This window comes from Pleurodeles waltl, chromosome 4_2 (assembly GCF_031143425.1).
Source record: "Pleurodeles waltl isolate 20211129_DDA chromosome 4_2, aPleWal1.hap1.20221129, whole genome shotgun sequence".
NCBI lineage: Eukaryota > Metazoa > Chordata > Amphibia > Caudata > Salamandridae > Pleurodeles > Pleurodeles waltl.
Window position 1 is genome coordinate 531,765,942 of NC_090443.1, and position 14,140 is coordinate 531,780,081.

General features: G+C 45.7%; 1 protein-coding gene across 4 annotated transcripts in view; it reads right to left on the bottom strand.

Annotated features, from left to right (window-relative positions):
- DHX9 (DExH-box helicase 9) overlaps positions 1 to 14,140 on the bottom strand; it is a 226,517-nt gene that overhangs the window by 169,080 nt on the left and 43,297 nt on the right. For all 4 annotated transcript variants that reach the window (XM_069232052.1, XM_069232050.1, XM_069232051.1 and 1 more), the window contains 5 exons: positions 6,616 to 6,777; positions 6,300 to 6,377; positions 2,614 to 2,805; positions 1,815 to 1,956; positions 22 to 104 (listed from right to left, as the gene is read on the bottom strand). In XM_069232052.1, coding sequence (XP_069088153.1) covers positions 22 to 104; positions 1,815 to 1,956; positions 2,614 to 2,805; positions 6,300 to 6,377; positions 6,616 to 6,777 — 657 coding nt within the window. The remainder of the gene's footprint in view (positions 1 to 21; positions 105 to 1,814; positions 1,957 to 2,613; positions 2,806 to 6,299; positions 6,378 to 6,615; positions 6,778 to 14,140) is intronic.

The window sequence follows — 14,140 nt, forward strand, 5'->3', positions numbered from 1 at the left end:
GACGGAAACAGAGTAACTCACATTTATATCCCTTTCGTGGATCTCATCCACTATCACATGACTGATTCCTCGGATTCCAGCTTCTAGCTTCCTCAGAAGGACTCCTACAGAAGCAAACAGAGCATTAATAACCTACAAGAGAAGCCCCAACAGCTGCTACAATCAAGGGGAAAAAATTCACAAGGAGCAGTTTTATGGATCAGTGCTAATACTTCAGATCCACAACCCAATTCTTGGAACAAACTTTTGCGACTCACCTAGCTGTAAGAGACAAGCTGATGCCAATTTTTTAAATGCTACAGTAGACATGCTTTCAAAATACTGTGAACTACCACAATAATATACTATTTATAGAGTTTTGCATTCTTCTCTAACAGTAATGCTGGTTGGCTCGTCTTTGTCCTCTTTTTAGTCAGTTGAATCAGAGTTCCTGGTGTCAGAAGGCAACCTAAATACTCAATTTAGGGGAGTTTAGAGGAGTGTAGGTAATGGCCGATGGGCTAATTACACCTGGGGTTACTACACCACCTATATGACCATGGGGGTGGGGGGGGGGGGGGGGGAGAGAATAACCCTGTCCCAAAAGCTCCTAGTTTCACCAAAAACAAGATGGTGGAACCATTCCTTCATGCAGCACATCAGAATGCCCATCTTAAGTGTGTGATTAGCCTGGATAGCTAATTTTCTGCCTCTCCGGGAGCCAAATGGGCTTTAGGGTAGGGGGTGGCATCTCCCATGTCTAGGGGAAGCATCACTTGCATAGGTGATAACACCTCCCACCAGAGCAGTCATTGTTGCTTGCCTCAGAGAGCCGGCACCCCGTTCCGGAGGTGGGTTGGCCAGAAACATATTGGTGGTAGCAGGCTGAACGATAGTCTCCCAGCACACTAAGGATCTGGTAGGCTTCAGGGTCACCTTTAAGGTGCTCTCTCGGTGCATGTCAGAATAAATCCAATACTGGCATCAGTATGGATTTATTAATATGAGACTTATGAAAACCTAACACCATAGGTTTTAGTGAAACCATTATGTGCTGGGTAACCTGTAATGACCAGTGCCTAGTACATATCTTAAAATGGCTTCCCTGTTCACATGTAATTTCAAGTAATCGGTCTAGACATCAGAAGGGCATATCATCTGCTCAGGCAGGTAGCAGGAACCCAGTGCACCTTCAGCCAAAATACCTAAGTACCAGTGCAAAAAGTGGGTGTAACCATGTCAAAAGAGGCACTTTCCTACAAACAGCACACAGGATAATGTTGGGAAATTCGGTTCCAGTGAAGATGTCATTTTGCACAATACCAAATAAGTGTCTTGCCCCTATTAATATCTTTTCCATCACACCTTCGAATAACAAAGAATTGCGTTTTATATTTGTTTTCCTAACTCTTGCTATATTCTGAAAAGTGTAGTTAGTTTACAGGTATTTCAATTTTGTTGCGTTACAAAAAATGAAATACACAGTTTCCTTTCACATTCCCTGTAACCCAGCAAGATTGCCATGTAGGTCACTCTGAAAACTCATCTCACTTTGCAGTCCGAGAAAGAAAAGAAGAAAGTCCTCTTATTAAAAGAACAACAATTTGTCAGCGTCTAACATTTTGATCTTGGTCTTTGAAGCACAGTGAATGGGACATCCTTATTATTCTTTCACGACCTACCAGAAATCACCTGGCGATAGTGGGTTGTGACCCACAGTTTTGGAAAACGCTGTTTAGACAACCCCTTTGTGGCATGACGTTCTAGGCAACTCATTTGTAGCATACACCCTCATCTTCGATATACAAGAAAGAGCCAATGAAGCAAGTACTGACCTACAGTGCAAAACATAATGCTGGCATGTGGACGAGGAAGAACGGACTCAAACCGCACACTATATCCACAGCTTTTTCCTGGTTCCTCTCCCCGTTCGTAGGAAACTCTCTCTGCTACTGACACAGCACTGATCCTTCTGGGCTGTGAATTGAAATAAAAAAAGGAAGAAAAAAAAAAAAATGTCAAATGCCCACAAAAAGTGCTTGCAATCCTGAAGTTATTTAGGGTATACAATTTTGATGCCCTAAGAGGGTTTGCAGTCCAATTCTCACCTTTATCACCAGATGTAACAAGTGGTGGTCACAGACATTCATGCCAGGTCTCTGAAAGCACACCAACTTGTCTACATATTGAAAATACTTCATACCAGCTCATCGTGGGGCCTCATAGCCTAGTTCTGATCTTATGGTGTTTGGTCATATGCACTGGCACACTTATTTATGAGTTACTTTTAATTACTCCTTTTTGGCCTTTAATGTTTTAATAAACAGTCATCTGTATCCCAAGATAAAAACTAAGCCCTAAATGCCTTTAAAAACAAAATCTAATAAAAGATTTTCGTTTAACCCAAATTTACTGTACAAATGAGGATAGGACATTTTCAGTAAAAGATCACAAATTCCCGATTCAAGGACCACTGAAATAATCTTTTCTCTTACAGATTGTTTCTTCTCACCAAATCTGTGCTTTGGTTTGTGGTGTGTACCATACAAATACGAATGATTGTTCAAGTGCACAAGCAATGGTAAAACTTCGCATCACCCAGTTGTGTTATTATCTCTCTCAGACATGACTCACCTGGGTGACAACAATGTTGCACTCAGCAGCCCGGCCATTCAAGATGAACTCGTCCAATATATACTGTGGTACCTGAGTGGTCTTACCACAACCTGTTGCCCCACGGATGATGATCACAGGATTGTTATGGATTGCATCCAAGATCGGTTGTTCAAACTGCTTTACAGGAAGAGATTCACGTTCACGCAGAGTCTGAGAAAAAAAAGAAAAAAAAAAAAAGTGTAGTTTAGGTTGTGCACAACAGCATTCCACTTATGAGGCACATCATTTCAACGCAAAGCCTTATGCTATTGTGTAAGAACACCTTGTGTCACAAAAGTAGGATGATGGGAAAATTACAGATTTTGGATTGCTCCTCAACACCTAAAATCGTAAAACCTATTTAAAGGGTCATGTTTTATTACATTAACAAATATTACTAGTTTAAGAAAACAACTGGATATTATATTTAATTAAGATCTGATAGACTGAAATACAATCCATACAAGTTAATCGCTACATTGGTCTACTCACCAAAAGATAACAGACTCCAAAGTACAAAATACATAAAGTCTCCAACTTATTCCAGTGCAGAGACACTATCCCACGCTCCATCCCACACAGACAAAAGCAGGGACATAGGAGAAGGGAAACACTGAATGGAAAAGAAAGACAGTCTTGCAGGTACAATACATCACATCTCTTAAGAGTGGTAAGATCCCTCCAGACACGTCCTTCAACTAAAGATCTGTAAGTTACATTTTCTTGCATGCCCCAAAACACCTGCATGAGAGTCCTACAAGCCTACTGCTAACAAAGCTTGTGGTATTGTCCCTTTTTATTGGTCTTAAATTTTTATTTTTTTTTTAAACTCCGCTACATCCATTGGGGAGAAGACATGGTGTCTATGCTCACGAGACAATTAGTTTAGTAGGATCCTACAGAGATAGTCAACTATATGACCTGAAGCTTCTTTATGCCTGTTTGGGTAGACCAGCTACAAACTGGGAAGATTATTAATTACTTACTGCAATGGCGGGGGGGGGGGAAGGGAAGGAATTGGGAAGCGTGTCGCTCTAAAAATGAAAAGTAAGACAGAACTTCTGCAAACTTGTGTCTTTGGAATTTGCACAGTGTTCATACCTGCAATGTGTTGCAGGAAACAAGTCAGAAATGTAGCACAGTAGCATTGTTTTAAATGCCTTATGCCAAGCAGATTAGTGATAATTTTCATTTTATTAAATAGCCATGCTCCTATGACACTTCCAAAGATGGGACATTTAATTAGACAGATAATTATTTTCTTATACATTTTTCAGGACACATTAAGATGGTTGGGAAGGAGGAAGGTCATGAAGCGATCACTTGGTTCAGAGACCCTTTCCACTGAGCGCTGAAAGCAAGACACACTTCACTCTTCTAGAGAAGAAACCCTTTGGCAGGATGGCCCACCTGATCTAGTCTATCTCAGAACAGCAATTCCAGCCCAAATTAGCTCATAGAAAGGGGCACTGCAGACCGAAGGGAAAAGTACATATGCTATAAGAGCTGGAGTCTGCACTTCCTCATGGAGAGAAGCCACTACTTCTTTGACAATGACATGCACCAGCATTGTATTGGTGAGACAGTGAGGGGGTGCGTAAGAGGCCAGGAAAGGGCTCTTAGCTTGGCATCACTAGGCCTAAATAGCTTGGCTGCTAAGTTTTGTCAAGCATCCATAGATAAGTCTGCCCTGCAAAAACAAATGCTGCCATCTTGAACCTTTCGAAATATACTGCATCCCTGTCACAATGTTCTTGACAGAGTACATAATCAATACATTTGTCAAGACAGTAAGCAGATTGTAAATGTCGCAAATATCGATAATTCTCACTTGACAATGTTATCTCTTAAATAGTGAGGGGTAATATCTCCTCATACCACTAAATCTCTAGTCCATATCTGTGTCCCTGTACTCATTAAACTAATCCAACATCGTACCGAGGTTACCAACCCACCCCTCACCTCTACCAATGACCATCTGTGCAAGATAACGGAAAGCGACCCCTTTCTCCCGGCAACGTGTATATCTTGTCCTCCTATTAGAATCAACATAGTTGAGCTTGGCCGGTGTTACGTATATGCGATGCAGGAAGTTAAAGTGGAGTAGTTATTATGATTTTTATCAGACTGCACGCACACTCAGTACGAGTTGGCAATAGGCTCTCCTAGGTCTACCTTCCAGACGACTCTTACTTTATATTCCTGGTTCATTTGAGCCTCATGGAATGCTCTGTAGAGCAGGGAAATAAGGTGTCTGCCCTCTCCCCAATGAAGCAACCCATAAACCCTGCTAAGTGTCCGCGCCTACACCAATGAAATAAGCAGACTATCTAGCTTCTGAAATAACTTTTTGTGGAGCAGAGAATGCATGTTGTAGTAGGTAAAGGCTCCAGGAAGGAAGCCCATTTTTGCCACGGTTGCTCTCCCCATGACTAATACGGCAAAGGGGGGGGGGGGGGAAGGAAGTGTATTCCAGAAGGTGACTGCTTTAGTGAGCTTCCAAACTACCCGTTCAAAATTTGCAGATGCTCGATTGGCATCCTCGTGACCATGACGCAGGAGGTGCCAGAAACTCTCCAGGTTCCCATCTGTCTTGTAGTTGGTTCCGAGGTACCCGGGCCAGTCTCCAAGGGAAAGACGCTTGACACAAGACCCCAAAAAGGGTGGGGGGGGGGGGGGGGGCGGATTTAAAGAATCGCTAGGTGAGATGCTGCATTAGTACAAGTATTGCTTCAGTAGGAGAGTGGGCATACACCAGTAGTACAACGTCCGCATTCATTGAGATCACGTGGGTTGTCTTGCTCATTCGTATGCCCCATAGGTTCAAAATAGCAATGGCGAGAGAGGGCATCCCAGACAGGTGCCATGCTCCACTGACCAAGCCTTGGAACTTTCCCCTCTCATTTTGACACTGGTGACGGGGCCTAGCACACAATAGACATAGCCATTCCCAGAAGACTGGGCCAAAGCCCATATCCTGGAGCACTCTCATGAGGTAGCTCCACTTCAAATGCCTTCTCAGTATAATGTAACGAGGACAAAGTCTTTGTCTGGTTAAGTGTCACAGATTGAAGGTTGTGCTGGACAAGGGCATAAAACCACACTGGTCCTAGTCTCCACTCTTAGCTTTGAATGGCTGCAACAAGTGGTCTCTGGACCTCACGTCATCCCAATACAGGTGCCCCATAGGTTCCACCCTTAACGGCGCTTCCACAGAGGAAGCTGCTGTGGTTTCCCCTGGGTGCTGACCCCTCCCACCACCACCACCCAAGCTTGTTGGACGTTGCCAGCGTGGTATATTACGCCACTGTGTTCCCCCTGTGGGGCTTCAGTCTGCTTATTCCTGCTCATGAGAAGACAAGCAGCTCTGTGTCACCCGTCCACTGCCACACCAACAGTGCACCATGCACCTTGAAGGGGAGGGTCTTTTTCCATCCGACACAAAGGCATCACCCAATGGTCAGAGCACAGGAAGCGTTTTATTACAACCACCTCTGCAAGTACATTATCTGCTTCTACTTCAAAGAAAGCACAGGCACTAAGTTGTGTGCACCAACAGAATCAAGCCTTCCCCCACTCCAAAGAAGAAATAAAATAACCCCTCCCCCACCCCCCAACTCATTCACCAGCTCCTTTATGCCAAAGGCTGCAAGTGTTTTATATACCTGTTGCAAGTTCTGATCTTTCTCTAGCTGAAACATCAGGTCACTCCTCAGGTCAGCACTGATCTGCTCTTGAGTTGCCTGAAAGAAAGAAAAAAAATAAAAAATACACGACACCAAGTGATGGTATTAAATTTAGTCAATTACCGTGGCTCAATTCTCTCATTGTTCATAGCTCTGGATCACAAGCAAGAAACAAACAACTACATCTTGCACAACATTATCCTAGATGCTAAAACTACAGAAGTGCACAAAGCTGATAACCTTTCAATAGAATATAAAAGCCCTGCAGGAGACTTTAGGGAGAGTCAACACTTACGTATGCCAATGGGCCTTCATCGATATTGCTGCTGGTCCAGGGGTTCCAGTTCTCCTGTGGTGGGGACCATGGCACCACACCACAATTTGTCTGCCTTTGCGAGGGCTCAAAATGAACTAATTTTCCTAATACAAGTGAAACCGGATATGCAGGATCTTCAGGCTGGAAAAAAAAAAGATAGACTGCCACTAACACTAAGATTTAAGTATTGTATGAAGAAGTCATGACAGCTAAAAATATGGAGACACTTGCCTTGATACAGATTGTCAAAACCGCAGATACAGCAAGGAAAGGGGACACTGGCACTAGACAGGCCAGAGGCAGACAAAAAAAAGTATTTATATATGCTCGATTCCTCTCTGCAGCTGCTGACATGAAGAAATGGCATGAAGGGACTAGAGGCTACTGTAGCCTAAAATATAAAGGCTGGGAAGGGCTTCACTTTGACGGCCCAGGAGCTGGGCTTAAGGCTGAACCACAGTGGGGTTATCACTTCACAATCAGATCACCCTCAAAGGTGCCATCTTTGTGTCATCAGCACATGTAGATAACTAAAAGCCTTAAATGAGGTAAACTATATTTTAGAATACGAGGGCCTCATGTAATCAATTAACGGAACTCGTAACCTTTTTAGAGTTAATGGAGTAAAATTTAGATGCCTTGGTCTAAGGCTTAACAGGGAGTATCTATGGTTTGGTCATGAACATTAAACAAGTTTAAGAATACCCCATTTTACCTCAAAGCAATGCCAATTATCAGCCTTGTTTGTAATGAGTGAGCATGCATTAATCAACCCTTACAACTTCCGATTAAATGCTAGTCAGAAATGCAATAGAGAACCAGATCAACTAGGTGACCCACAAGATGAACATTCACAAAAACCACCACACTGCCCATTCCAACTGTCACTGAAACTCCAATCCACCTTCAGGGCCCACTTCCTAGACAATACACTAACCTCTTTCATTACTTCCTGATCCACGATCAACAAACCTGGCAAAATAAATGCTGCAAGAGGTTAACAAATTAAAAATGAGCCCACTTCTACTAATCTAGAGGAATCAGTAGGGGAAGGAAAGAATAAAAAAGTGAAATTAACAGTCATAGCAGAAATCCTATCAATTAACACTTAACCATAGTAGTCCTTAGCCAAGATCCCTCTTTCCTAATAAAAAAAAAAAAAGAAAAGAAAACACCACAATGGCTGTCCCACCAGCAACAGCAAACCACACAATTAGCCAAAGGAGCACAGAACATGCCCTGTACCTACTGATGATTTAACGAGAACAGGCACATATCCAACCATCAGTAAAACATGGCTAAGTGACTATATACTGATGAAGGGTCAGCCTCAGAATATTAACTGCAACTAGTTCTAAGCTTGTCCATATCAATCGCAGAAATTACAATATATTCCTGAAACACATGTGTCCTGGTGGGGGAATCTCAAAAGGTAGTTCGATAAACCACCACTTAACCACAAATATTACTGCCAACTTGAATCACTAGACATGCAGCAATAAACTTGACAGAATTATTACTTTGGCAGGCCATACTCTCAATTACCGGAAACATTCACCTAGCATGGAGTGATTACCAATTCATCCACTTTAACCTTAATCTCTTCTGGTCAACATTTTCAGCTGCTCCTATTACAACTAGGACAACCAGATCACTGAAGAAAATTGGCCTAAGCATTCTGCAGACAACATTATCTGCAATCCCATCCCTGAATTCCTTAATGTCGATGCAGAAATTCCAACAAAGGTTGACCAAGAACTTCAATTATCAGGTTCACATTTATTATAAAAAAATAAATAAAAAAAACACCACACACCCTCGCCCGTGTCACTGGAAAAACAATGGTTCTATCAAGATGCAAAAATGTTAAACATGCCCAAAAAACTATATAACAGAAATGCCTCAAACTACAACGGAGGAAAGCCTGCAACCAGAAATATAAAAACTTCTTCAAAGACAGTATGGAATCAAGTTAACAGAACTATTAAGAAAGCCAAGAGGTCTTGTGTGGTTAAACAAGCACGAACACCGCAGCTCCATAAGAGTTCACCATAACATATATGTAACAGACCACATCGAAGCATATTTGCTCCCCATCAGCAAGATTTTACTAACCAGGTTCACTCCAAAATTCAACTTACATTTTGCTCCTTCCACCCCTGTAGGGAAATGCCTCCCTTGGCATGGTTACCACCTAACTTTTTGCCTTTTGTTGATGCCAGTTATGATTGAAAGTGAGCTGTGACCCTGCTAACCAGGCCACAGCACTAGTGTTCCTTCCATAAACTGTACCTTTGTTCCCACAATTGGCACAGCCCTGGCACCCAGATAAGTCCCTTGTAACTGGTACCAAGGGCCCTGTGGCCAGGGAAGTCTCAAAGGGCTGCAGCATGTATTAAGCCACCATGGTGACCCCTCACTCAGCACATGCACACTGCCTCACAGCTTGTGTGTGCTAGTGGGGAGAAAAAGACTGAGTCGACATGGCACTCCCCTTAGGGTGCCATGCCCTTAGCCCACTGCCTGTGGCATAGGTAAGTCACCCCCCTAGCAGACCTTACAGCCCTAAGACAGGGTGCACTATACCACAGGTGAGGGTATAGTTGCATGACCACTATGCCCCTACAGTGTCTAAGCCAAACCTTAGACATTGTAAGTGCAGGGTAGCCATAAAGAGTATATTGTCTGGGAGTCTGTCAATTACGAACTCCACAGTTCCATATTGGCTACACTGAAATCTGGGAAGTTTGGTATGAAACTTCTAAGCACAATAAATGCACACTGATGCCAGTGTGGAATTTACTGAAAAATGCACACAGGGGGCATATTAGAGACGCTCCCTGTATACCAGTCCAATGCCTAGTGTTAGGCTGACCAGTTCTTCCTGCCAGCCTGCCACAACCAGACAGGTTTTTGGCCACATGGGCTGAGTGCCTTTGTCACTCTGTGGCCAGAAACAAAGCCTGCACTCAATGGAGGTGCTTCTCACCTCCCCCTGCAGGAACTGTAACACCTGGCGGCGAGCCTCAAAGGCTCATGCCTGTTACAGCGCCCCAGGGCATCCTAGCTAGTGGAGATGCCCACCCCTCCGGACACAGCCCCCACTTCTGGCGGCAAGTCCGGAGGAGATCATGAGAAAAACAAGGAGGAGTCACCCACCTGTCAGGAAAGCCCCTAAGGTGTCCTGAGCTGAGGTGACCCCTGCCTTTAGAAATCCTCCATCTTGGTTTTGGAGGATTCCCCAAATAGGAATAGGGATGTGCCCCCCTCCCCTAAGGGAGGAGGCACAAAGAGGGTGTAGCCACCCTCCAGGACAGTAGCCACTGGCTACTGACCCCAGACCTAAACACACTGACCCTGAACCCAGGAAATCAGATTCCTGCAACCTACAACAAGAAGGACTGCTGAACTGAAAGCCCCGCAGAGACAACTGACTTGGCCCCAGCCCTACCGGCCTGTCTCCAGACTCAAAGAACCTGCATAGCGAAGCATCCAGCGGGACCAGCGACCTCTTAGGACTCAGAGGACTGCCCTGCAACCAAAGGACCAAGAAACTCCAGAGGACAGTGGCTCTGTCCAGAAACAGCAACAAAATTGCAACCAACAAGCAACTTTAAAGAGACTCTCACATCCCGCCAGAAGTGTGAGTCTTCATACTCTGCACCCAACGCCCTCGAGTTCAGGACAACCAACACAGCAGAGAGGACTCCCATGCGACTCCAATGACGTGGACACACTGAGTCGACCTCCCTGCACCCCCACACCAGCAACGCCTGCAGAGGAGATCCAGAGGCTCCCCCTGACCGCAACTGTCTAGTAACAAAGGAACCTGATGCATGGACCAAGCACTGCACTCGCAGCCCCCAGGACAATGGGAACCACCTACCCGTGCAGGAGTGACCAGCAGACGGCCCTCATTCTAGCCCAGTTGGTGGCTGCCCAAAGAAGCCTCCCTGTATCGCCAGTGTGACCCCCCGGGTCCTCCATTGATTTCTACAGCAAACTCCACACCTGTGCCGCTGAGGGTGTGTTTTGTGCGAGTCCCCCCAGTGCTCCACAAAACACCCCTGATCTGCTACCAGAGAATGCAGGTACTTACCTGCTAGCAGACTGGAACCGGAGCACCCCTGTTCTCCATAGGCGCCAATGTGTTTTGGGCCCTCCTTAGACCTCTGCACATGACCGGCCCGGTGTTGCTAGTGCTGTGGCTTTGGGGTTGCCTTGAACCCCCAATGGTGGGCTGCCTATGCCTAGGAGACTGAATGTGTAAGTGCTTTACTTACCTGAGAAACTAATGTTTACTTAACTCCCCCAGGAACTGTTGATTTTTGCACTGTGTCCACTTTTAAAATAGCTATGTGCGATTTTAACCCAAACTGTGTGCACTAATGTTTTCAAAGTTCTATACTTATGTGTGTGAAGTACTTTGCAATTTATGTACTTACCTCAAATTTGAATCTTGTTGTTCTAAAAATAAAGAAAATATATTTTTCTATATAAAAACCTATTGGCCTGGAGTTGTCCGAGTGTGTGTTCCTCATTTATTGCCTGTGTGTACAACAAATGCTTAACAGTACCCTCTGATAAGCCTACTGCTCAACCACACTGTAGGAAGTTGGCTCTGTATGTGCTATTTCAAAGTAAGGAATAGCATGCACAGAGTCCAAGGGTTCCCCTTAGAGGTAAAGTAGTGGTAAAAATAGATAATACTAATGCTCTATTTTGTGGTAGTGTGGTCGAGCAGTAGGCTTATCCAAGGAGTAGTGTTAAGCATTTGTTGTACATACACATAGACAATAAATGAGGTACACACACTCAGAGACAAATCCAGCCAATAGGTTTTGTTATAGAAAAATATCTTTTCTTAGTTTATTTTAAGAACCACAGGTTCAAATTTAACATGTAATATCTTGTTTGAAAGGTATTGCAGGTAAGTACATTAGGAACTTTGAATCATTTCAATTGCATGTATACTTTTCAAGTTATTCACAAATAGCTATTTCAAAAGTGGACACACTGCAATTTTCACAGTTCCTGGGGGAGGTAAGTTTTTGTTAGTTTTACCAGGTAAGTAAGACACTTACAGGGTTCAGTTCTTGGTCCAAGGTAGCCCACCGTTGGGGGTTCAGAGCAACCCCAAAGTCACCACACCAGCAGCTCAGGGCCGGTCAGGTGCAGAGTCCAAAGTGGTGCCCAAAACGCATAGGCTATAATGGAGAGAAGGGGGTGCCCCGGTTCCGGTCTGCTTGCAGGTAAGTACCCGCGTCTTCGGAGGGCAGACCAGGGGGGTTTTGTAGGGCACCGGGGGGGACACAAGCCCACACAGAAATTTCACCCTCAGCGGCGCGGGGGCGGCCGGGTGCAGTGTTAGAACAAGCGTCGGGTTCGCAATGTTAGTCAATGAGAGATCAAGGGATCTCTTCAGCGCTGCAGGCAGGCAAGGGGGGGCTTCCTCGGGGAAACCTCCACTTGGGCAAGGGAGAGGGACTCCTGGGGGTCACTTCTGCAGTGAAAGTCCGGTCCTTCAGGTCCTGGGGGCTGCGGGTGCAGGGTCTTTTCCAGGCGTCAGGACTTAGGTTTCAGAGTCGCGGTCAGGGGAAGCCTCGGGTTTCCCTCTGCAGGCGGCGCTGTGGGGGCTCAGGGGGGACAGGTTTTGGTACTCACAGTCGTAGAGTAGTCCGGGGGTCCTCCCTGAGGTGTTGGTTCTCCACCAGCCGAGTCGGGGTCGCCGGGTGCAGTGTTGCAAGTCTCACGCTTCTTGCGGGGAGTTGCAGGGTTCTTTAAAGCTGCTTCTTGAAACAAAGTTGCAGTCTTTTTGGAGCAGGTCCGCTGTCCTCGGGAGTTTCTTGTCGTCGTCGAAGTAGGGCAGTCCTCAGAGGATTCAGAGGTCGCTGGTCCCTTTGGAAGGCGTCGCTGGAGCAGAGTTCTTTGGAAGGCAGGAGACAGGCCGGTGAGTTTCTGGAGCCAAGGCAGTTGTTGTCTTCTGGTCCTCCTCTGCAGGGGTTTTCAGCTGGGCAGTCCTTCTTCTTCTTCTTGTTGCAGGAATCTAATTTTCTAGGGTTCAGGGTAGCCCTTAAATACTAAATTTAAGGGCGTGTTTAGGTCTGGGGGGTTAGTAGCCAATGGCTACTAGCCCTCAGGGTGGGTACACCCTCTTTGTGCCTCCTCCCAAGGGGAGGGGGTCACAATCCTAACCCTATTGGGGGAATCCTCCATCTGCAAGATGGAGGATTTCTAAAAGTTAGAGTCACTTCAGCTCAGGACACCTTAGGGGCTGTCCTGACTGGCCAGTGACTCCTCCTTGTTGCTTTCTTTGTTCCCTCCAGCCTTGCCGCCAAAAGTGGGGGCCGTGGCCGGAGGGGGCGGGCAACTCCACTAAGCTGGAGTGCCCTGCTGGGCTGTGACAAAGGGGTGAGCCTTTGAGGCTCACCGCCAGGTGTTACAGCTCCTGCCTGGGGGAGGTGTTAGCATCTCCACCCAGTGCAGGCTTTGTTACTGGCCTCCGAGTGACAAAGGCACTCTCCCCATGGGGCCAGCAACATGTCTCTAGTGTGGCAGGCTGCTGGAACTAGTCAGCCTACACAGACAGTCGGTTAAGTTTCAGGGGGCACCTCTAAGGTGCCCTCTGGGGTGTATTTTGCAATAAAATGTACACTGGCATCAGTGTGCATTTATTGTGCTGAGAAGTTTGATACCAAACTTCCCAGTTTTCAGTGTAGCCATTATGGTGCTGTGGAGTTCGTGTTTGACAGACTCCCAGACCATATACTCTTATGGCTACCCTGCACTTACAATGTCTAAGGTTTTGTTTAGACACTGTAGGGGTACCATGCTCATGCACTGGTACCCTCACCTATGGTATAGTGCACCCTGCTTTAGGGCTGTAAGGCCTGCTAGAGGGGTGACTGACCTATACTTGCATAGGCAGTGAGAGGCTGGCATGGCACCCTGAGGGGAGTGCCATGTCGACTTACTCGTTTTGTTCTCACCAGCACACACAAGCTGGCAAGCAGTGTGTCTGTGCTGAGTGAGAGGTCTCCAGGGTGGCATAAGACATGCTGCAGCCCTTAGAGACCTTCCTTGGCATCAGGGCCCTTGGTACTAGAAGTACCAGTTACAAGGGACTTATCTGGATGCCAGGGTCTGCCAATTGTGGATACAAAAGTACAGGTTAGGGAAAGAACACTGGTGCTGGGGCCTGGTTAGCAGGCCTCAGCACACTTTCAATTGTAAACATAGCATCAGCAAAGGCAAAAAGTCAGGGGGCAACCATGCCAAGGAGGCATTTCCTTACACACACTACCACAAAATAGAGCATTAGTATCATCTAATTTTGCCACTATCAACCTCTAAGGGGAACCCTAGGACTCTGTGCACACTATCTCTCACTTTGAGATAGTGTATACAGAGCCATTTACCTACAACCCCTTAACACTATAAGAAACACATGACCTAATAATAAAAAACTATACACATTCCAATTTTCCAGTGGAAATCCAAACCA